Below are 22,892 nucleotides of genomic sequence, written 5' to 3' on the forward strand. Positions count from 1 at the left end.
CACACAAATAATTCCGACACGGGATGTCGACCCAATTAAACTAATTTCAAATTGAATGATACTAATGTGACCTCCATATCTCATTTTCCTGATGTGGAAGTGTGTAGGAAGTAGTAACCATAGACGCTTGAGATACGATGAGGTACACATTCTTGAGGTCATTACAGACAATTCTTTCAAATTATCTAATCTTATATTTATATTTAGATAATTATAATTTTTCTTAGGATTAGGATCCGTATACTCATAAAGCTACAACGTGTTTTGTCTTATATGGGCAAAAATGTTTGGAATGGGCTGATTTTTTGTGAGGATGATTTCTATGGTGAGGAGATCATCCTTGCCAAAAATCAGCCCATTAAAAAACTTCTAGCCCTATGTTTACAAGTTGAAAATTTTTAGACCGTCCAATTTTTGTAAATCACTTTTGATGAGGTTAGAAGTTTTGGAATGTAATGATTTTTTGCAAAGATGATCCCTTCACCACAGAGATCATCCTCACAAAAAATCAGCCCATTCTGAATCTTTTTAACCATATAAGACAAAAATATTGTAGCTTTATGTGTCTACGGAACCCAACCCTTCTTCTTATTATAAAGTGGGATATTTGATGCACTCAAAAATCTATATGAATCAGGATACAGTATGGTGTCTCGTTCCTATTTTATAGGAACGGTGTCCACGTGGAATGTTTTTATTTGGCGTTTAAAACACATCTGACTCCTAAACAAACAAATCGTGCACGTAGACACTGTATGTTGCTATAGGAACTAGATACTGTTCTAGATTGCGAATCTATTTTAAATAGCAATAAAAAATATTTAAATTTAAAAATCAATTATTTTATTGCATCCAACTCAGATCTCAAGAAGATATAACTAATTTGACTAGCCCAATCATTTGAGTCTCTGGATGAGTTTTAAAATCGGTGCATGGCAAATTTCATTGAGTTGTTCTTTCCTTTTCCTCGTCTTTCTCCTTGTATTATTTGACGTTCTCTTTAATAATTTCCTGTCTTGCCTAGCACTTTTTCTCATTTATCTTTCCTTTGGAAACATTGGTTGATATCTTAGCCAATAAGTTACTTTCGATTCATCTTTCAGTTGTCTCTCTCTTTTGAGATAATAACCCTAGAATCCAAGGTGAGGCTAATTTTTCTCCTCTCTTTATTTGTAATTTTCTTCCCTATGTGTTTTTTAATAGAAAACAAAGAAAATAATTCTTGAAATTAAATATGAGAGGCCACATTAAATTTTATTAATGCCACACCAATTCCTATGTAAACCAATAAAGAATAGCACAATTCTCATTACTATTTCATATATTTTATCTTTCTTATATATTATCCGGTCTCACGATGAGTGTAAAAAAAAAAAAAAAGGAAATTCGTGGACGGCAGGATTCGAACCTGCGCGGGCAGAGCCCACATGATTTCTAGTCATGCCCGATAACCACTCCGGCACGTCCACTAGTTTGTTGTTAAGCTGCTACTTATATAAATGTATTAATTAAAATATCTGTCATGAATTGATTTTTTGACTGGACCAATGTGCCATTATTAAGAAATTTTCCTTTATCTCTTCATCCTAGTCTGAAAAATTAATAGGCAATTTTATTTAAAATCTAATTCTATACTAATGAGTTTGAAATTCTGGATGGATGGGAGAATACACCAAGATTTATTTAAGAGAAGGTTTTCTTCTAACTCCATTTTTGAAAAGAATAATGATAAAATGACTATAAAAAAAAATACTCAACCGACGTCGAATGTGCACAGAACCATAGAGGGAGAATCCTAAATATGATATTTATAGGATGAGCATCACCACAACTTATATTTTTTTTATAATTTTATTGATTTCTATGTAGAAACCATATACATTGGATTAAATATTTAAGAGAATGTATTTGGGTTGATTTATCTTGTCCAAAATTTTTTTTGTTACTTTGGAGTTGGGAACATTTTTCACATCAAGGCAATATCCAATGGAATAACGTACTCATAATCCAAGAGTCATTAATGAACTTATTGTTGGTCATGATATCAAAGTCTAAGCTCTACTAAGACCAAGATCTTGGTGCACCATCGTCGTACCTAAATCCATTCTTCGTCCTTTTAATAATCAATCTAATATAATGTATCCGAGTGGTAAACTTATCCAAATGAGGATAAACTATGATTTTTTACTCAATTATATGGAAAAGCTATGTGTTTGTCCATTCAGCTTGATGTGTGCAGTGTTTCCCCATTTAGCATATTAACATCTCCCACATGTACAACCTCAAAGACACTTAGATTATCAAACCCATTTGAATACCAAAATATGGGGTGTAAAGCTATTGCCACACTATAAAAAGAAAGGCACATCTACCTATATATTCTCTTTTTATAATTCTCAATTTTGGCATTTTATATACTTTAATCTCCTCTTTCCTATATTTAATCCTTTCTTTCATTTACTCCTTTAAAAAAGCCACCCACATCAAGTTTTTATCCTTTCTTCCCACCCTTTCTTCCCTTCATCCATTATTTTCCTTCTCATACATATGGGCTCAACTCTCTCTCTCTCTCTACATGAAATTTAACTTTGATGGGATGGATATTTGATTAATTTATCTAAAGTAGAAGAACATATTAGTCTTAGTGGGAGATAAGAATGAATCTTAAGGAGGAATGATAACTTGGGACCATCCAGATGTTATTCTCCCATTGATCAGTATGATTTTTTTACTCTAAATGGGTTGAAGTGCACTTCATCATCTTTGGCTATAAGATAGTTCTATAGTCAGAAAGGAGAACTTGCCTTGCTATTCTCCTCACTTCTTTGTTGTATCTTAGAGATCATACCTAAGATGTGGAGGAAGAAGAGGAAGAAAAACTGTTGTTCATGCGTCAAGGCAGATTCCCTCTAACTATGTGATGTAAGGGGGATAAGGCAAGTCATATGGGCAAAGGGAAGGCAAAGCCTTTCTTCCTGATTTCTTCTTCAATGTTTTTTTTTAGCCTAATTTGCATCTCATCATCCAAGAGTCTGTGCCATATAGGCTTAGTCATTCCCACCATGTAGTGTGCGCATGATCATGTGCAGTGTCACAGTGTTGCTGTTTGTCTCAATTTCTTTTCTACATTTCTATTTCCATTTGCGAGTACATCGTTGTGTTTGCTGTAATTTTTTTCTTCTTTTGTTTGGATAAGACATTTTCTGTATCAAAAGCACTATGAAGTAGAACTTCCTATAATTAGCTTCATTGAATGAATAAACCTCACGGGTTGTGTGCCTCTATCAAATGTATTTCATATTTTAGGGACTTCGGTTATTTAAATTAATTCCCTGAAAATATTAACATGTTCATTCAGGAACAAATACACAAAATATCAGTTACCAATGGACATTTTTCAGGTATATTAATGTAAATATGGATACCCAACAACTCATGTTTCAAAGAAGATCATCGATTGTTTTCCTAGGAGGGTGACATATCTTGCATCAAAAGGAGACAGGAGTAACTAACTATCTGAAACATAAGAGAGTTATCATTGTGTTTGATTGAACGCAAATGTACACATACTTCAAAGTCTCTTTCCATTTTGGAATGTTTTGGCAAAAATATTTCAATCGGTTTATCAATTTGAGATTACAATGAAAAATTAGTTCCAAAACAACGAATGTTTTGGGAATGTCTCAAAATATTTCCTTTGAGCCCTTCCCAATCTTAATTTCTACTAACTGAAAAATTGAAACAAGATTTTAAATCTTTGCATATACACTTCAATTAAACATGACTCAAATATATTTTGATTCACGAGTCTGCAAGATCTCCAAATTTGGTTCAATGGAAGAACCATACCGCTAAATGCTCCATGGATTGAGTTTGATTAGTAGTGTTACTGGACCAATTTAATTATGATCAGGTTGACCCGAGCTAGGATCGATTCGTATTTAGGGTCGAGCAACCAGCCCGCCCTGATAATTCATATCTATAATATATCAAAACTATATTTGTAGAATACATAGAAGAAAATATGTGAGCATTTGTCGCCCGACGTGTAATAGGCCCAACAAATATGTGGTATTGGGCCTGAGCTAGGATTTGCACCGCCTCATCAGCCGTATGAACTATTGGTTGAGTGTCATAGCTGATATTAAGAGTCCATTTGTTACAAATTCCAACTTCTGCTTTAGAATTCTGTGTCTAGGAGAAGTAGAAGTTTATGCCTTGTTCATTAGATTCTGGTAAGCTGCTTCTAGGAGAATCTGGTTTGTTATAAAAGTTGACGAAAAAGTAGCAGAGACACAGGTTGAATTAATTTTGTTGTTTAATCAATGAGTTAAGAAGAATGAGGGGTGAAACGATTTCACCCAACGTTTTTTGATATTGGTTTCTATTAGTGGCTCTCACACAACAGCAACCCTAGCCAGACTTCTCAAAAACATAATTTTGAGCTTCCCGCAAAAATTGTTGAAGTAGAAGTTGCTACCAACAAATATGTTTTTTGTTTTACTTTTTTTTGTCTCAAAGTCCAATTTTTTTTTTTTTAACAATCAAACAAACCCTAAGTGGGTTAAAAAAAAAAAAAAAAAAGTCATGATGCTGTATAATAAACGTCATAATGTTGTACGGAAAAGCCACCAAAACCTCTAAATAACAAAGAAAACCCTAATTAGTGCATCCTAATAAGAAGACTAGATAGCCAGTTACTGTTATCATCCTCTATGATGCACCAGATGCGCAATACGCACCACTTTTAAAAGCAGAAAAATCCCGCGTGTGTTGTATTGGGAGACAAATACATGTGAATCAGGCACGTATAGCAGGCGAATATTTCCCCAATCGAGTTTCTAATCTAAGAAAAGACAGGTGGCAAACCAATAAAGACGAAAGGCCTGTGGGCCCCACATGCATCGCAATCACTCTTGGCTGAGACTACGGGGGTAGGGTTTTTCAACACTTAACGGTAGATTTCCCAACGACGCTAGTAAGGGCGGAAATTTGGCGGTAAAATCACCTAACTTTTATCCACGTGTGTATCTATCATTGGTTGCTTATGTATGTATAGATGATATGCTACATAATGAGTCCATGACATCCATGTCATGTTATGTTATTTTTCCCGCGCGACCACGGGGGTTCCCAAAAAGGCCGAGAAAGACAGAGAGAGAGAGAGAGAGAGGGAAAGAGAGAGGAGGGTTTGTGTTCAAACCCTCGTTGATTCGATCACAGAAGCCGTTCTTCGACATTTAATTATCCAGAAAGTTAGGGTTTTTCTTGTATATCTCCAAAGATTTCTGGCCGTGAATCCAGAACAGGGAGAGATTCGAAGAGATCAGAGATCTAAGAGTGGTTCATTAATCGAAATCTCGAGCTTTTTCTGCGTTGGGATCTGTTCTACAAATCTCAGGTATCTTTGTTTTTTCCCCCCCGTTTTAATCTAGTGACGGAGATAGATCAGCTTGAGCTTAGAAGAAAAAAAGCTGACTTGGAATTTTTTGTCCAGCTGCTTTATCGATGGAGGACGTTAAGCCTTTGATTTCTACGGGCAATTCTGTCTATGATGAAGGCGGTGCCATGGAAGTTCGATTCACAGAGATCTGCAAGGTTTTTTCCTTTGATTGCTGTTAGTTTTGTTGAGTTCTTTAATTTTCTTGAATTTACCTCTTTTTTCTTTAATCTATATAGTCTTTGGTTATCTGAAATTGAGATCTGATTGCAGACTGGACTATCGCTCGATGAAAACATGTTTACAGAAGCTATGAAGCTGTTGAAAGAAAGCAAGCATCTTCTCTTATCTAACATGTTAGCTATTGGAAGCGGAACGGTAGGATCAATCTTTCGATTCCAATTTTAATTGCTTCTTAGTTTATTGATGTTGAAATTCAAAAGGTTTTTTTTTTCTCTTTCTAAATTGGTTGAAATGGAAATTTGATCTCAGCCAGAAGAAATTGAACGCCTTTGGTTTGCTTTCATTCTATACTGTGTGAGGAGATTAAATGAAGGGAATTCTGATAAAGCAAAGCAAGATAGCAACCAAAATAAATTTACTTTATGTCAGATATTGAGGGCCACAAAGCTGAAGTAATACTTTTCTCTACATAATCATAAGCTTCTTGAGAAATTTTGCCGTTTTTTTCATTTTGAAATGTTGATTTGTTTATTAACCACTTCTTGCAGCCTTGTGGATTTCTTCAAAGAGATGCCACAGTTCTTTCTCAAGGCCGGTCCAATTCTGAGCAACCTGTATGGCATAGATTGGGAGAAAAGACTGGAGGTATTGCCATGTTGAGTGCCTAAGATGGGCTTGTTTGTGTATAATTTTTGGACTTTTTTACTCATCTCTGTTCTCCTTTTGTAAATTAGGCAAAGGAATTGCAGGCTAATTTTGAGCTTTTGAACAATCTAAGCAAGTGAGAATCTTTGCTCTACCTCCTTTGTTTATAGCTATTCTAAACAATTAATGCCTGTGTTTTATATTCAGTTTGTCTCTTGGTTAGTGTCTGTTTCACACACAATTTTATATAACTACATGGTATCTTGTATCTAGGAATTAATTCTAAGACCCATACATGTCATTCTTTTGTGAATTTACCCTATAGGAATACATGTAATAGACGGGGTTATGTGCATGTTCATATCCTCTCTGAAGCAAACTCTATTCCCATTGCCAATCTTGAACCACACTTTCTTCTGGAAGTACGGGAGAATCTTAAGGATTCCTTTTGACACCCCACATCCATACAAACCCGCTACAATCCTACTCTCCCACCCATGCTCTTGCAACCCCTCTGTTATCACCCTCCTCCACTAACTTCCTTTCTTAACTCTGAATCTCCATAACCACTTTACAAGTAGAGCCGAGTTTGTCCTCCCTAAATTTCTGAAACCGAGACCACCCTGCATTTTTGGGGGGCAAACTTTTCTCCAACTAACCACATGGAATTTTCTCCTACCCCCCTTGTCATACCATAGTAAGTCACATAGATGTGCGTATTAGAGATGAGGATGTTGAGATGGATGACTGGAAAGACTAGGAAAAATGAATTTAAAAATGAACATATTGGAGAAAATATAAGAACAGCTCCAATAGTTAATAAACTGAGAGAAAGTCGGTTGATATGTTTTGGGCACATTCAACAAAGGCCGTTTACAGCTCATATTAGAATGAATATGCAAGTTGAAGGTGCTAAAAGGGAATGGGGAAAATAAAAAGAGTGTGGATTAGAAGGTGAAAGCGGATATGACCACGCTTTCAATAATAGAAGACATTGGTCGGGAAAAAATCGAATGGAGGACCGTGATTTTCTTAGCCAATGATGATGATGAACTTCATCTATACTGGCATATTACATGGTATATACACACTCATTTATTATTTGTTGAATTGGGATTAGTAAATGCATTGCAGCCTTGCTTTCAATCTATGTAACAAGGGCACTTCTTTCTATAAAATTTCCTTGTCCGACATTGTGAACCCACATGTCAGACACGTGCTATCACACTTTACTAAGGAAATCTTTATTTATCCAAATATTTCATTTTCAAATTTATTTATATATTTATATTATCTTATAAATGTATATCAAATTCTCTGACTACATTCTTTCTATATTGTTTACTTAACATGGACTAAAATATCCCGACATATCAGAATAAAGTGTACGGATGTTTGTGGAGGGTTAGTGTCTGGCAGTTTATGCGTGTGCCGGGCACCGAAACACTTGTTGGTTTATGTTGCTAATAGCTTCTAATAAATCATTTCTGAAGTTTGGACTTTGACAACCGTCTTCCTATTTTTCTCAATGGTACATAGGCATTATAATCGTGCATACCGGGAGTTCTTCTTGACCAGTGCTGCAAATGATGATACACAGACAGCTTTTCCCAGCACCACAGGCTACATATCAGACTACCATCGTTTTGGATGGTTGCTGTTTTTGGCCCTTGGCGTCCACTCGTTCAGCCGTTTCAAGAACCTGGTGACTTGTACAAACAGATTGGTTTCGATATTGGTTAGTTACCTTCCTATGCCACTCATCAAAACTTTATTTATTTGAGGATTTTAGTTTGTGATAATATTCCATAATTAAAACTGGGAATTCCATCTCATAGATCCTATTACATTGATTGTATCGTTTATTTTGCTCTCATCTGATAAAATTCCGTTCATTTATGAAAAGCCTAATATGTTTCTAGTTTTTTTGCAGGCTATCCTGATTCTTCATGTCCCTGTCCGCTTCAGGAATTTCTCTATCCATGATTCCCCACGTTTTGGTAATGGTCTTTCAACTTTCTGGACGCACGTTTTGATGTCCTTTCTTGTTCTCTGTTTCTGTTCTTTTCACTGTTTCATTGATGTTTCCATCGTGTGCTTGTGCCATCCACATTTGGTTCAGTTAGGAAAGGCAACAAAGGCGTGGACCTTCTAGAGTCTCTTTGCAACATTTTTCACACCTCAGAAGATGAGTTGCGGAGGACAATGGAGAAAGCTAATGATTTAATGGTGAATATATTGAAGAAAAAACCTGTTTTGGCCTCAGAATGTAAAACCAACAATTTAGATAATATTAACACAGGTTAGGTTGGATTTGGTTTTTCTTCTTTCCTTTTGTGATTATTGATTACTTGAGGGTAATTAGCAACTCATGCTATTTTCTACTTTCTCCCATACTAAATGATTATCCTCCTGAATGCAGATGGGTTAACTTATTTTGAAGATCTGATGGAAGGACCATCTTTTTCATCAAATTTGATCATTCTAGAGAAGGACTATGATGATGCAATTCGTAGTAAGTGTGAACTGGATGAAAGGGTGTTCATTAATGATGAGGAAAGTTTACTTGGCACGGGAAGCTTGTCCGTTGGCGCCACAAAGATCTGTTCTGCCAAGGTATGTTTTGCCAAGGTCAAGGTATCACTATGCTTCCTTGAACATCCATGAATTAACATAGCCCTTTTCTTCTATTTCAGCGGAAGTTTGATGCTATAGCCTCCCCACCAAGGACAATTTCAAGTCCACTCTCTCCCCCACGCTTCTCAACTGCATCACCTGCTAATGGTTTTATTGCTGGTGCTAACTCAAAGATGGCACCTACACCAGTAACCACAGCGATGACAACTGCAAAGTGGCTCCGGACAGTTATTTCGCCCCTTCCTTCAAAACCCTCAGCAGAACTGGAGCGCTTTCTTTCATCATGTGACAGAGATGTAACTAGCGATGTAATACGTAGGGCACAAATAATATTGGAGGCGATCTTCCCAAGAAGTGCTCTTGGAGAGCGATATATTGCAGGAAGCCTTCAGAGTGCAAATCTGATGGACAGCATATGGGCAGAACAAAGAAGAACGGAGGCTCTGAAGTTATACTATAGGGTTTTGGAAGCAATGTGTAAAGCAGAAGCTCAAATATTGCATGCTAATAATTTGACCTCTTTATTAACCAACGAGAGGTTTCATCGATGCATGCTTGCCTGTTCAGCAGAACTGGTTTTAGCAACTCATAAGACAGTTACCATGTTGTTTCCTGTGGTCTTGGAGAGAACAGGCATTACGGCTTTTGATTTGAGTAAGGTCATAGAGAGCTTCATTAGACATGAAGAATCTTTTCCTAGAGAATTGAGGAGACATCTAAATTCTTTGGAAGAGAGACTATTGGAGAGCATGGTCTGGGAGAAGGGTTCCTCTATGTACAATTCTTTGATTGTTGCAAGGCCAGCCCTTTCTGCAGAAATAAACCGTCTGGGATTGTTAGCGGAACCAATGCCATCGTTGGATACCATTGAAAATCATAATAACATTTCTTATGGAGGCTTGCCACCTTTGCCCACTTTGCATAAGCAAGATACTTCATCAGGTTATGAACGGTTGTCTATTTCCAGCTAAAGTTACTGAAATATGATTCTAAGTTAATGTACATGATTGTGCAGAGCATAATAATCTTCAATTCGATTTTCCAAGTTTTCCGAGCTCAATTTAGCATTGATTTTCAACCTTTATTATTGCATTTTATTAACGCATGTATGGCAGTTGATGGTAGATCTTGGATGTTGCTTTTTCTATTCAGAGTTCAAGTATTCTAATTTTAAAAATTTTCAATCCTTCAATCCAACTTTAGGTCAGAATGGAGATATCCGGTCTCCAAAGAGAGTGTGTGGTGATTATAGAAGTGTATTGATAGAACGGAATTCCTTTGCATCGCCGGTGAAGGATCGCCTAGTGGCCTTTAACAGTCCGAAACCAAAGTTACCACCACCTCCTCTGCAGTCTGCCTTTTCCAGGTACTTTGATAATTTTGTATGGAAATAAAGCTATCCATTTGCCAATGTTACGATATTCTTTGTTCTGCCATGATAACATCTGCATTTGGATGAACATTTTCAGCCCAACACGACCAAATCCTGGAGGAGGAGGGGAAACATGCGCCGAGACAGGGATCAATATATTTTTTAGTAAGGTATAACAAGTTAGAAAAAACTTTTGAAAGCAGCTTCTCATTGTTTTAGCACTACAAGGAATCTAAGGTTTCATCACGTAGACCGTAGTCCATTTGGCTGATCTCATTTATGAGATCTTCTTTGCCAAAGGTTAATCTTGTAGAGTGATCGTAATTCGAAACCATCTAATCAATATAGCTTTCTTCTGGATGATTGGAAATATATGGTGAATAATCAAGAAGAAAACTGTATAGCTTGGATGGTTACACTCGAATGGGTCAAGTTCTGGCGTGGAAGATTTCCTCAGTGGGTCCCATCAATGATGTGACCCACAACTGCTAGTTCCCCATCTGTGCAGCTATAGGTACCTTTGGTTTCCTTTAATCTATGATGATGATCCATTTTTGTGGCAAGGTAACTAACCTAGCCTCAATTTGCTAATTTATCAGTGTTCATCCATTTCACTTTATTTGATTCATTGAAAGATAACTCTTTTATTTCCTATTTAGTTTTTAATTCTGCATCTTGTTTACTTCATAGATTGTCAAGTTGGCTGCTGTCAGAATCAATGGCTTGGTTGAAAGGCTAAAACTGTCTCAAGAACTGAGGGAGACTGTTTACTGTCTTATTAAAAAAATCCTTAGTCAGCAAACTGTGCTTTTCTTTAACCGACATATCGACCAGATTATCCTCTGCAGTTTATATGGAGTTGCAAAGGTCTGCCTGTGAACACTTGTGAGATCTTATGGTCTATTTTTTCTTTCCCCTTTTTTCTTTTAATGAGCTCATGTCATGATTTGCAGATTTCTCAATTAAACCTGACGTTTAGGGAAATAGTTTACAATTATAGAATGCAACCACAATGCAAACATCAAGTTTTCCGTAGTGTCTTTGTTGACCGCTCATCAACACGTCACAATGGGGTATGTTGTTTGACATGTACTCTTCTTGCTCTTAAACTTTTCAGAAAATTCTAAACCTGTGTACGGTTTGGAAACAGAAAACTGGGCAGGAGCATGTAGATATTATTACATTTTACAATAAAATATTTATACCTGCTGTAAAGCATTTGCTGGTAGAGCTTGGCCCTAGCGGTGCAACACTAAACACTAACCTGCTTCCTGAAGTTCACAATACTTCTGATGGTATGTTTCTCTATGCCATGCATGTTCCTCCTCTGGTAGAGGTTCCTTGTTTGCAAATCATTCACTCTTGTTTTTGCTGAACAGGTCAATGTCCCGGATCCCCTAACGTATCTTCATTTCCAAATCTCCCTGATATGTCCCCAAAGAAAGTTTCTGCAGCACACAATGTCTATGTCTCTCCACTGCGATCAACGAAGGTAAACTCTTGTTTTTTATATATTTAACTGCATTGTGACATTTATAGTTGTCTCTCTTGGGAAACTTTCAAATTGTGTCCTGTTGGTTCTGTGTGGAGTATGTGGACACAAATGGAAGTTACTCTGCCATCCAGTAGTACCGTGTGGAAATCTACTTATTCTTCAAAACTACGCCATAGTTTATGTGGTATTAACATGGATCTTATTTCATTCTAGTTGATTAGCAGAGGTGTGATCAGCACATGAACTGACCAAGATATAATCTATACCTTCAGTCTTTACTGAGCTCTAAAGCTTTCCAAGTGTTAAGTGTGCTAAACTATTTGTAAGACTGACACCTTCTCAGTATTTACCATCATCTGATTGATAATGCTTCCTGCTGGTGTTAAGTGGTATCTAGAGTTTTGGTTAGAAGTTTCTTTCTTGCCAAGCTTCTTGTTTACTTTTGTTGTGTTTCTAATTGCATGCCATATTGTCATATCCACCATCAGATTCCGATACTTTACGGGTGAAATCTTTAATTTATTCAAATATTTTGTTTTCAGTTATTATTAATGTGTTGTTTGTAACTTTATATAACTTCTTATGTAGTAATGTATTCTTTCTAGTTATAGTTAATCTGAAGTAAAGACTTCCAAAGATGTCTGTCATCATACATATGATAACTTGTGTAGAGGTACCATTTTTATGGTTTGTGTGGGTGACACTGTCGATACTTCATACTCATGTTGGATATTGATACATGCACCTATGTTATTCTTATGTAGGTTTTTCTAGTTACTGGCAAAATTTCGACATATTTCATGAAACATAGCAAAATATTTTGTTTCCAAAGGCTCTATATATATATATATTGGTGTAAATCATTATTCATTTCGTGAAATATTTCAGTAATAATTTTCATCTGAAACACTCAAATTTTAGGTAAAAAATGTAATATTTTTGTGGAAATATGTTGATAAATAGTAATTTCAATCTTAATATTATTTATTGAAAAATTTATTTAAAACTATTGGTTCCAGAAAAAATTATGGAATTCACACTATTATAAATTACTTTGAGAAAGGACGTGTAAATTACACATAATGTTCATTCATGGTATTAAATTATATATCCTCTTATTTTTATTTTTTACATATTCTAACCATGTTAGCACGAAATGGTACCTATGTACAACAAGTGTAGGATGTGCACGCTTTATCCCCACAATAGGGAACACAAATACTTGCTATCTTACAGAGGATAATCTAAAGATCTAGAGAACATTTCCATGTGGAGCAAGTTAGTTTGGAATGACATTGCCTATGAGCAGTTATATTACTCATTCAAAAGTCAAAATTAAGAAGCGTTTTTTAGCAAGTATTAAGTAAAACTGAGAAACATCTTTAATGAAGGGAAAGTGAGATATTTCTCGACTTTGGCTAGGAAAAACTAATAAAGAAGTGAAGCACATACAAGTTCTTAGATCCTCAAGGGTTGACTCTGTTGCAATATGAGTGCTTATCCGATATTAGTTATTCTTGATATACAGAAGTTGGAATTATTCACCTATAGAGAAATATAGTAGTTTTAATAAAGAATGTTCGAGAGGATTTATTCTTTTGGAGACTTTTCAGCTGAATATAATAAAAAAGAACTTTTATGGGTCAAGATTGTAGTTCACCGAATGAAACTGAAGGTCATAATTTTTTTTTTTAAATGGAGTCCCAAATCGTATACACATCCGTTGCTTGATCATGCCCTTGTTTTCACAGATTTCTAATTATCCAATTTTCTGAATAATATGTGTGGTCTATAAAAGATGACAGCATTTTAAGTTTGGTTCCATTGTCCTGTTAGGTTGGTATCTGTGATGACTGTTAAAATATGTGTGCAGATGGATGCTTTAATCTCAAACAGTAGCTCTCGAAGCTTCTACGCATGTGTTGGAGAGAGTACTCATGCATACCAAAGCCCTTCCAAAGACTTGACTGCCATTAATAACCGCTTGAACAGGTATGTTACACGTTGTAAACCAACAATCTCCAAGGTACAACCGTCTGGTTCAGTTGCTCATGCTGCCTTCCGTTTTGTTTGATATATTTCCTTTGTTTCACCATCTCAGCAAAAAGGTCAATGCCAGGCTCAATTTTGACGATGTTAACTTGGTTAGCGATTCTCTTGTGATGGGTAGTCTCTATCTTCAAAACGGCACTTGTGCCTCCTCTTCAGCTTTGAATTCACCCTTGAAGTCTGAGCAACCTGAGTCCTAGTGAGACTCTCCCCATGTATGTAAATTCTATTCTCTTTCTCCCCCTTCCCCCTTTTTTTATACCTTTGAGTTTGGTGTACCAAATGAGTGGTAAGTTGCTGTAGGTAGAAAGAAATGGGGGCCATGACCACTGCTCAATCTGCTATGTTTGTTAGATTTTCAATAAAAGGCCCCGATTCTAACTAAACTAATTTAATAAATATATTTTAGTAGTTTCCCATCATTGCTATAAGATTTTGATTGTTAGGACTTTCTTCATTGCAATTACCGATTGTTTTAATTTTAATTGTTGGTTGGATACTGGACTCAAGTGATCTTGAGGACAGTAGTGCCAATTGAAGCTGCAGAATGTTTGATTGCCCCCTCGTTGCCCAGCTCTCCCCAAATCTTCTGGAACAATCAAAAGATAATACAGCTGAGGTGGACTGTTCTTGGTGGGTTGTGTATTGATTTCTTAGCCATATCAGTTTTTTTTTTTTTTCGAGCTTCAGAGAATAATCTAGATGGGGTTGAGGGGGTAATTTGGATTTCGGAAATCAATATGCTATATTATTGTTATAGTTATTTAGTTCAAATATCAGACAGAATGAACACTGATCTACAGATTAAACCTGTTTGATTTTGAAAAATGAGAGTTGCAATAAAAACCATGGTTTTAAATCTCGTCCGATACGTCTCGTTACGTCCATGAACAAGATGGATGGAACGAGACGAGATGCCAAAATGAGTTTTAAAACCGTGGTAAGAACTTGTGGGATAAAGATCCATGAGGCTTGGACCATAACAAGATACGTGGACGGAAAAAAAAAATTAGACTTTCATTCATTCGGATAAAGAAAATTAAAAAAATGTGGGGGGTGACCTTAATAGGTGATAAATTAAGAGAGTTGATAGGGATAATTAGGAAACGATCAACTAAGACTGATTACTACCTTAATTAGAAATTTGACAAGACAAAATAAGACCCAAAATGGAGAATTGAGATTAGTGAAACCAGATGTGTACACACTTGCACTTTTGAGTACATAATATATATATATATTATATATATATATATATATATATATATTTCCGGATCAAACAATAATTCAGATCTCATCCATCTGGAATAAAAAATTCTTCGAAATTTTCAGAATGGCCACTCCAAAGGGATTGTATAAAGTTCGTTTAATTTGCCAGAACACAGCATAATCCAGTAATCCGCTCAAGTTACTACCGTTGATCTAAGTTAATTTGAGTTTAGTCTTCTAACCACCCTCACAGCAAACTTTCGCTGTGCAACTTCACTAGAACCACAATGGTGGCAAAAAGATAATTCAAACCAGGCGAACTCATATATATATATATATATATATATATATATATATATATAGGGAAATGTTCAGCACCCTAAGTTTTACCACACACTTTAACAAACGTTTTTTGTCCTACATGGGTTAGAAGTTTTGGAATGAGTTGATTTTTGGTGAGGATGATCTCTATGATTAGAAGATCATCCTCCCCAAAAATCAGCCCATTCTGAAATGTTTAGCCCCATGTTTACATGTTGAAAAATCGTGGACCGTCCATTTTTTGTAAATCAATTTTGATGGGGTTAGAAGTTTTGGAATGAGCTGATTTTTGGTGAGGATGATCTCCTCATCATAGAGATCATCCTCACCAAAAATCAGCTCATTCCGAAACTTCTAACCCATGTAAGACAAAACGCGTTTGTTAAAGTGTGTGGTAAAACTAAAGGTGGCGAACGGGACCCATATATATATATATATATATATATAGAGAGAGAGAGAGAGAGAGAGAGAGAGAGGTCGGTTCCGTAGACACATAAAACTACAACGTTTTTGTCTTATATGGTCAAAAAGGTTCGGAATGGGCTGATTTTTTGTGAGGATGATCTCTGTGGTGAGGGGATCATCCTTGCAAAAAATCATTCCATGCCAAAACTTCTAACCCCATCAAAAGTGATTTACAAAAATTGGACGGTCTAAAATTTTTCTACTTGTAAATATGGGGCTAAAAGTTTCATAATGGGCTGATTTTTGGCCAGGATGATCTCCTCACCATAGAGATCATCCTCACAAAAAATCAGTCCATTCCAAACATTTTTGCCCATATAAGACGAAACACGTTGTAGCTTTATAAGTAGCTTTATGTGTATACGGATCCTAATCCTATATATATACATATATTCTTAAAACTACTTAAGGCAATGTACATGGATGGCATGAAGGAGAATTTGATTATTAACACCACCTGCATTCACCCAACTCTTTTTTACCATAATTCAAGTGATCTTTGGTTCTCTTAAGGAACAAAAGAACACCTTGATTCTCCCCCTAATCAGAAGCAAATTGGTGCTTAAACATAGTAAATCATGCCAACTTCAATGAGGCTGATATGAGGAATATTTAGTGCCACGGAAGGTCCCCTGCAGTTCTTCCGTAGGAACGAATACCCAATGTCAATTACCAGCTTCTTCAAGAATGAAGAGGATCGTCTGGCCTTTACATAAGAGTGTCCCATTATATAAGCGACACCTGCCTCCTTTGCCTGGATCAAATCCATCAACTCTTCCCTCACTAAAGAATCCATTCTTGGGCTCTCTGGCAACTGGAATCTTACTCGCCTTCTAATCTGTGGGTTCTCATCCTCGTATAAATAACGCAAGCTCTGTAGGGTTGAGGATTTGCTGCTTGGAATGGTGCTCATCACCTCTACATCCACTTGTTCAGAGACTACCAAGCTGGAGCTTGATTCGACAGTCCTGGTGCTTATAACAGCCATTCTCCCATCCAATGAACTCTCAGAGCTCAGGTACTGTGATTCTTCAGCTTCCATCTGGATGAATTCTGCGATGCTCTGGATGAGTTGGCTCTCAAAGTCTACATTGTCTCGTTGGATGTCCTTGTACCCATACCTCACAATGCAACGGTACATTCGATATGGTCTAGGGCAGACCCGACCAATAAGGTAGCGTTCCTCGGGTGACACATAAGGGACTGGAACTGATTTCACACAAACAAACACCAACACTTTGTGGAATGCAGGGAGATTGGTGACAAAGTGGGAGAAGATTGCGGGCACCCCGGTTGCCAATTCTGAGTAGATGAGACCTATCCCAGGCACACGAATGACACCAAGGCTGGGGCCCAGGCCAAGTAGCCATTTCAAGGAGACTTTGTTATGAAGATCGAAATTGTACTTTTGGCGAGTCCCGTAGTGCCATACATACATGACAATCATAAAGAAGCATGCAAGCACAATTGGGACCCATCCTCCCTCAGGCACTTTTATGATAGATGCCGATAGGTAGACTCCCTCTATGGAACCAAAAAATAAAAGAAATGCTGCAGCCAAAAGAACACTTTTCTGCCACACAAATATTATGACGAGAGCCATGAGCCATGTCGAGACAAACATGACTGCCATGCATGCAATGCCTGGAGAAAGGGAAAGAAAAAGGGATCTTCTGTAAGAGCTCTGCATACATATAAGTAAACACATAAAAGAGGGTGCTCTATGGCAGAATTTTTTTTCCTGGCTCTGTTGTAAGCAGTCCACACATCTCTACAGGGGGGGGGGGGGGGGGTCAGGCTTGGACCAATAGCTCAGTTGATGTATTTCATTGGGGGGGGGGGGGGGGGGTCGGGCTTGAACCAATAGCTCAGTTGCGAATTTCATTGCAACATTGAGGTTGTGGAGTTCAAGTATAGCTTACCTACCAAAAACAATGAGTGGGACAGTAGTACTTACCATAAGCATTTCCAATCAAGGTTGTGTCCCGGAATCCAATGGTCATAGCAAGACAAAGAATCATGAGAATCCAGTTTATTTCTGGGATGTAAATCTGCCCATAAATATGCCTAGAGGTGTGGACAATCTTGACTCGTGGAAAGCAACCGACGGCATGGCATTGTTTAATAATGGAGAAGGTAGCTGTGATTACTGCTTGACTACCAACAGTAGCTGCGAGGGTGGCAATCACAAAGATGGGCCAAAATACACTCTCTGTGAAGAAAATGGCAATTTAAGTTAGCCTTATACAGAATTTAGATTAATGAATAGAGATGCTTGTGGAGATTCAAGTGGCACGGAAGTGGTGAGAAATAAGAACAGTTTAAGAAATCAACTAGCCTGGTATTGAATCATAGAAACTTCTTGGTATAGAAGAAAGGTTTTTAGATAGAAAAGCTGCCTGCCCCATATATTGTACCACCAAGCACGGGTATATAAAAAATACAAAGGCGAGCTGAAAAAAAATAGAACAATGTTCAGGTCTATCTCACGTGCAAACATATAGATATATTAAGAGAACATCAATGCCCCTGTAGACTATAAGAACAATCAACCTAACAGCTGCATAAAAGATACATGCATGGAGATGGGAACCATTGTTCTATAGGTTTCACCCTTGAGATGAATGTAAGCATTTAGTTTACATATTCGCTTTCCATATTGATAACCGTAACTTTTTTCACCTTCTGAAAGGAAATATAGATTGAAGAACGATGATAATCCTCGGGTTAGAATTATACTACCCAATCGTGTGAACAAAGTGTATCACTAGACCATTCTTATGACCTACATGTGAGTACTTAAGATTTCCTTGCACATAAAAAAAAATGGAGCCAAATATGAACTTACTCTTATTGACGAAGCAGTGAAGTGTCCAAGATCTGCAAACATAGCTTCGGTACCTGTGAAACTTGGGATAATAAGACATTATGTCTATGTAAAATCTGGCAAAATGCAAGAAAGGCTGATTTTTTCAAGGTTATTGAATTTCAATATATGTTCATGAGAATCAAGTTGTCCCATCAACAAAACCAGACAAATGGTCAAGTCGAATTGATGTAGAAACCAAATATTCAAACTATTGCAATCTTATGCAGCAACGCTGGTAGAAGAATCACCAAAGCATATCACAGCTACAATTATGTAATTGCACTGAATGATCAGATCCAACATACCAGTTATGCAAAGAAGTATCCCTCCCAAGGAAATCCAGCCATCTTTACCCGTCTCCTTAAAGAACTTGATAATATAATAAGGAGAAATTGCACGCAAAATCTTGGGATTCCAATATAGTGTGTTGTATAGGCCAATGGCAAAATTTGATATCAACCAGATGATAATAATGGGCGCAAACATAAATGCTACTCTGTGGGTACCAAAATGCTGCAGAGCAAAGAGGCCCACCAATATGATACATGCGAGAAAAAGCACCTCACCTAGATGGATTTAACAGCATCAACCATCAGAAAAAAAGATGTAGAAATGCAAAGATATATAAACAAACTGTATGGGTACCATCAGGCATCCATCAATAAATTAGATTAAAAAAAATTGTGAAAGTAGCAATGATTCAGATAATCTTCATCATCATCATCAAAGTCTTACCCCAATTATCTCTGGTGGCTGAAAGTTCTTCCAAACAGTAAATCAGATAAGAAACTAGACAAAAGACACAGCTTACCATCAGTTAGTATTCCTTCGGCAACGTGCAATCCGGAGACAGATGACAGAACTGCAATTGATAAAAAAAAGCTAAGGCTAAGTGTTTAATCCACATAAAAATTCCAAAGCTAGCAAATCTCCCATAGAACTCTGATATGTTCAGATACGGTTCTTAATTTAGTTTGAGAATTGCCAGAATAAGAAACTCTTGTGAAGAGAATTAAAATATTGAATAGAACACAAATGGTCCACCACCAGAATCAGATACATATTAATCCAACATGAGATGTAATGGCACACACTGTCTGACTCTGATGGACAATACAATATGAGTTGTTTAAAAATGCTTCCCAGGAAAGATGTAAAATAAGATGGTAGAAAGGAATTTGACCGCACCTATCATCTATCGGAATCATTGAACTATTGATTAGTCACTTTCAGGGCCCTTAGGACGGCGTCCATAAATAGGGGTAGTAGGACCACTGGAAAAATCAATTTAGCAGATGAAGATGGATCCTATTTCAGGCCATTGGCTATACCTAATTGATCTGGTTTTGATGATATGTCCTACAGTAGAGTTGTCCCACTGATAGATTGTCAGTCTGGGGGTCAATGATTTGATGGGCACATAAGAGGTATGATTGCATATAGAGCATTTTCTATCACAATCCTAGAGAGCATCATATGTGCAGAAAATGCATTAAGGAGAAGACAAACAACATGTTCCGTTTCAAGATCGTATTAGAAACGATATGGAACTACAATCTAATGCCTTAGTAAGAGAGAATGAAAAGATTATTACCCGACATTGCAGGAGTAAGCACACCATCACCTATGACCATGCACGCACCAAACAACACAATGAGAAGTAACACCTTTCGCAACCTTTTATGCTTCTCGAGGAATTTCTTCAGTGGAGAGGAGGCCACCTGTGTTGAAGGCCCATATTTATACGCAGAGAGCTCCTCATCGGCTGCTTGTTGATTGGGAAGTAGACTAAGCTTCGCGTGCCTACAAAGCAATGAGTAAAGAGCAAATGTTCCACCTGACCAGTTACAAAAATATCATCACATCCAATAAAGGATTAGGAAGAAGATCCATAAAATTGAAAGAGGGTTCCCATTCCCACATACCTTCGCCATTATCATCCGCACTCAAAAGGATTAAGACATACTTGAACAAGGGGATCAAAGTAAGAGTCCAGAAAATTAAGGAAAATGCACCAAATATTGCCTCTTCATTTTGATGATTTTGCAATTTCCCTACAAATGTGCTAGAGAAAACATAGAGAGGCGAAGTACTCAAGTCACCATAGACCACACCTAAGCTTTGGTATGCTAGTATCAAATATCTGGAGAGGTTCCTCCATGTGTACTGCACAGCCACCAAAACCCAAATTTAGTTCCTAGCTAAAACAAGTAAGCCCCCTGTTCATCTGCAGTTTCAAATTAGTGAGATTGTTCCTGCTAAAGAGGATGCAGGATACAAGATTATGACTACCTTAGAATATTGAAGGAAACTGAGCAACCATAAGTGCCAGCTCATCCTTACATTTATCTTCATCACATTGTTCACATAAGGACTGAAAAATTCTATGCTTATACATTGAAATGTAAAAAAAAAAAAATCATATAATTACAGTATAAATCTAAGTGAAAATAAAGGGAGGAGTGATCAACCTAGTAAACACAAAATATTAGCAATAATAAAGAAATTTGCTAAAAACCGGGTCATGTATCATGGTTTTGCAAATCCTGGTGGACAGGAAGGTAGATATGACCCAATTCATTCAGGCACAAAACAAAATAACTGATAAAAAATGAGGTTTATATATAGTGCATCCAAGAACCCTGACAAATGCAAGAGTTCATATTGTATGTATGTATGTATGCATGAAACTTCAGAGTCTAAGCCTCCACAAGGCAGAACCAGTAAGGGTTGTTAACCAAATCATAAGTAATTATCAAGCACTTACAGATAATTAGTTTCATTCTAATATTTTCATTGCCATTTTTTTTTTTTTTGAGTCATGATTTTCTGACTCCCCCACCACCTCTGACATACACCTCCATACTCTCTCCATGTGGCTGTGCATGGAACCATAGGTTTTTTCTTCGGTATATACAACTGCACATTTTCTGGGGATGTACAGTTGTGTATCCCGAGGAAAACAAATCTATGGTTCTATACATAGCGACGTGGGGAGAGTCAGAAAATCATTATCCTTTTTTTTTTTTTTTTTAATGCATCTCCATCATGATGCAATTCTCACATGCACTTTGAGTTGGCCACCCAACAATGTAAGTGGTACAAAGTGACAACTACCCATCGGTGGATGTTCACTTCTGTTCGACCAATAAACCTCCTCTTGGTAGATCCATAGATTCAAAATTACACAAAACAGACAATCTTACTAATCCCGATAATAAACATTTTTTTGGAGGGAGGGTAGGTGCAGTAATAGGATGGCTAGGAAATTTTACTGTTGTAGTTCTTGTGCAGTGGTCCAAGAAGTGCCCAATAAATCAGATGGCTTGTGGGTCAAGAGTACTGAATCCGCATATTTCTGTTAACCAATGATGTCATCTGCTAAATGGGACTTGGACTGGAATACATTCAAACCAATAATCCATGAAGTGTTAAAACTCATAATATGTTTGGTTAGCTCTCAGGCCCCCATAGGTGATCAAAAATGAAAAAATCACCGACTTCAAAAATCTCTTATTCTACAAGCCGCTATCACAGATATCTGAGATATCTATTCATTCTAGACTTAAAGATTAAAAAGACAATTCCAACAATTCAAATTCCTTGTTCTAAAACTGATCCTAGACAAACACAAAAAGTTCAATCAATCTCACGCCTTGTTACTTAGACAAACACAAACTGATCCTAGATTACATTATTTTCATCTTCTTTGTTAGATCAATCTCAAATCTTACCAATCATAATCACTCAAGAGCAATACTAATAGCAATGAAACCCTCATTTTCTTCAAGTTTCACAAAGTTAAAGTTCTACAAACTAACAAGTAAACAAATCAACCGCAATCATCAATCATTTCTGAGCTCTGCTTCAATCAAATGAGGTCGTTACAAGAAAATAAAACTTTTAACCAATCGAATAACGAAGAACAAAAATCTATCCAAGCCATTACAATACCAGAGAAAATCAGAAAACCAAATCGAATAATAAAAATGAGTTAGAGAAACAAATCAATTCGATTACAGTGACATAAAAACCCTAACCCTAGAAGCTGACCTGAGAAGAGGTTCGAGTTACAGGACTCGAAGTTCCAGCCTCGGCCTCCATTACGCGCGCTAATGTGTGGGAGTCCCGAATTTTTACAGACCTCAACTCATGCGTGATTTTGTACGCGTAATGATAACCGGACGCGTTGATAATGCGTTTGACG

General features: G+C 36.9%; 2 protein-coding genes and 1 non-coding gene across 6 annotated transcripts; 1 reads left to right on the plus strand and 2 right to left on the minus strand.

Annotated features, from left to right (window-relative positions):
* Positions 1–1,387: 1,387 nt before the first annotated feature.
* Positions 1,388–1,469, minus strand: TRNAS-AGA (transfer RNA serine (anticodon AGA)). Its single transcript has one exon. It is a non-coding gene; the product is annotated as a tRNA-Ser (tRNA).
* Positions 1,470–5,111: 3,642 nt separating this feature from the next.
* On the plus strand, positions 5,112–14,243 carry LOC147400744 (retinoblastoma-related protein-like). 3 transcript variants are annotated; one of them, XR_015178262.1, is made up of 19 exons: positions 5,113–5,401; positions 5,498–5,598; positions 5,714–5,818; positions 5,933–6,075; positions 6,172–6,268; positions 6,358–6,404; positions 7,808–8,006; positions 8,202–8,268; positions 8,391–8,570; positions 8,691–8,884; positions 8,965–9,847; positions 10,109–10,271; positions 10,375–10,447; positions 10,968–11,144; positions 11,231–11,350; positions 11,428–11,572; positions 11,657–11,769; positions 11,986–12,094; positions 13,646–13,764. XR_015178262.1 is itself a non-coding variant. In XM_086441736.1 (19 exons), exons 2-19 carry the CDS (start codon positions 5,509–5,511, stop codon positions 14,019–14,021), a joined length of 3,063 nt encoding a protein of 1,020 aa, XP_086297862.1. In that variant the 5' UTR covers positions 5,114–5,401; positions 5,498–5,508; the 3' UTR covers positions 14,022–14,243. The 3 variants fall into 3 exon arrangements, 2 of the variants coding, with proteins under 2 accessions (XP_086297863.1, XP_086297862.1); XM_086441736.1 differs by lacking the exon at positions 11,986–12,094 and adding an exon at positions 13,874–14,243 and having other exon boundaries at positions 5,114–5,401; XM_086441737.1 differs by lacking the exons at positions 10,968–11,144; positions 11,231–11,350; positions 11,428–11,572; positions 11,657–11,769; positions 11,986–12,094 and adding an exon at positions 13,874–14,243 and having other exon boundaries at positions 5,112–5,401.
* A 1,995-nt stretch (positions 14,244–16,238) lies between these two features.
* LOC147400745 (potassium transporter 4-like) lies at positions 16,239–22,892 on the minus strand. 2 transcript variants are annotated; one of them, XM_086441738.1, is made up of 9 exons: positions 22,739–22,892; positions 20,611–20,851; positions 20,280–20,522; positions 19,497–19,547; positions 18,991–19,251; positions 18,665–18,717; positions 18,155–18,269; positions 17,774–18,028; positions 16,239–17,460 (listed from the first exon to the last, which is right to left on the minus strand). In XM_086441738.1, exons 1-9 carry the CDS (start codon positions 22,787–22,789, stop codon positions 16,379–16,381), a joined length of 2,352 nt encoding a protein of 783 aa, XP_086297864.1. In that variant the 5' UTR covers positions 22,790–22,892; the 3' UTR covers positions 16,239–16,378. The 2 variants fall into 2 exon arrangements, with proteins under 2 accessions (XP_086297864.1, XP_086297865.1); XM_086441739.1 differs by lacking the exon at positions 18,991–19,251.

Source organism: Akebia trifoliata, chromosome 5 (assembly GCF_017979445.1).
Source record: "Akebia trifoliata isolate Shusen 1 chromosome 5, ASM1797944v1, whole genome shotgun sequence".
Lineage (NCBI taxonomy): Eukaryota > Viridiplantae > Streptophyta > Magnoliopsida > Ranunculales > Lardizabalaceae > Akebia > Akebia trifoliata.

Bases quoted from the DNA above. Each gene is read 5' to 3' on its own strand.
- LOC147400744 (XM_086441736.1), top strand. From the start codon at position 5,509: ATGGAGGACGTTAAGCCTTTGATTTCTACGGGCAATTCTGTCTATGAT. The intron at 8,571-8,690 runs GTTAGGTTGGAT...TCCTGAATGCAG, and splicing joins TTTAGATAATATTAACACAG to ATGGGTTAACTTATTTTGAA. The intron at 13,765-13,873 runs GTATGTTACACG...TCACCATCTCAG, and splicing joins ATTAATAACCGCTTGAACAG to CAAAAAGGTCAATGCCAGGC.
- LOC147400745 (XM_086441738.1), bottom strand. From the start codon at position 22,789: ATGGAGGCCGAGGCTGGAACTTCGAGTCCTGTAACTCGAACCTCTTCT. The intron at 18,718-18,990 runs GTATGTTGGATC...CAAGTTTCACAG, and splicing joins GATACTTCTTTGCATAACTG to GTACCGAAGCTATGTTTGCA. The intron at 18,029-18,154 runs GCTAGTTGATTT...TTTTCTTCACAG, and splicing joins TTTCTATGATTCAATACCAG to AGAGTGTATTTTGGCCCATC.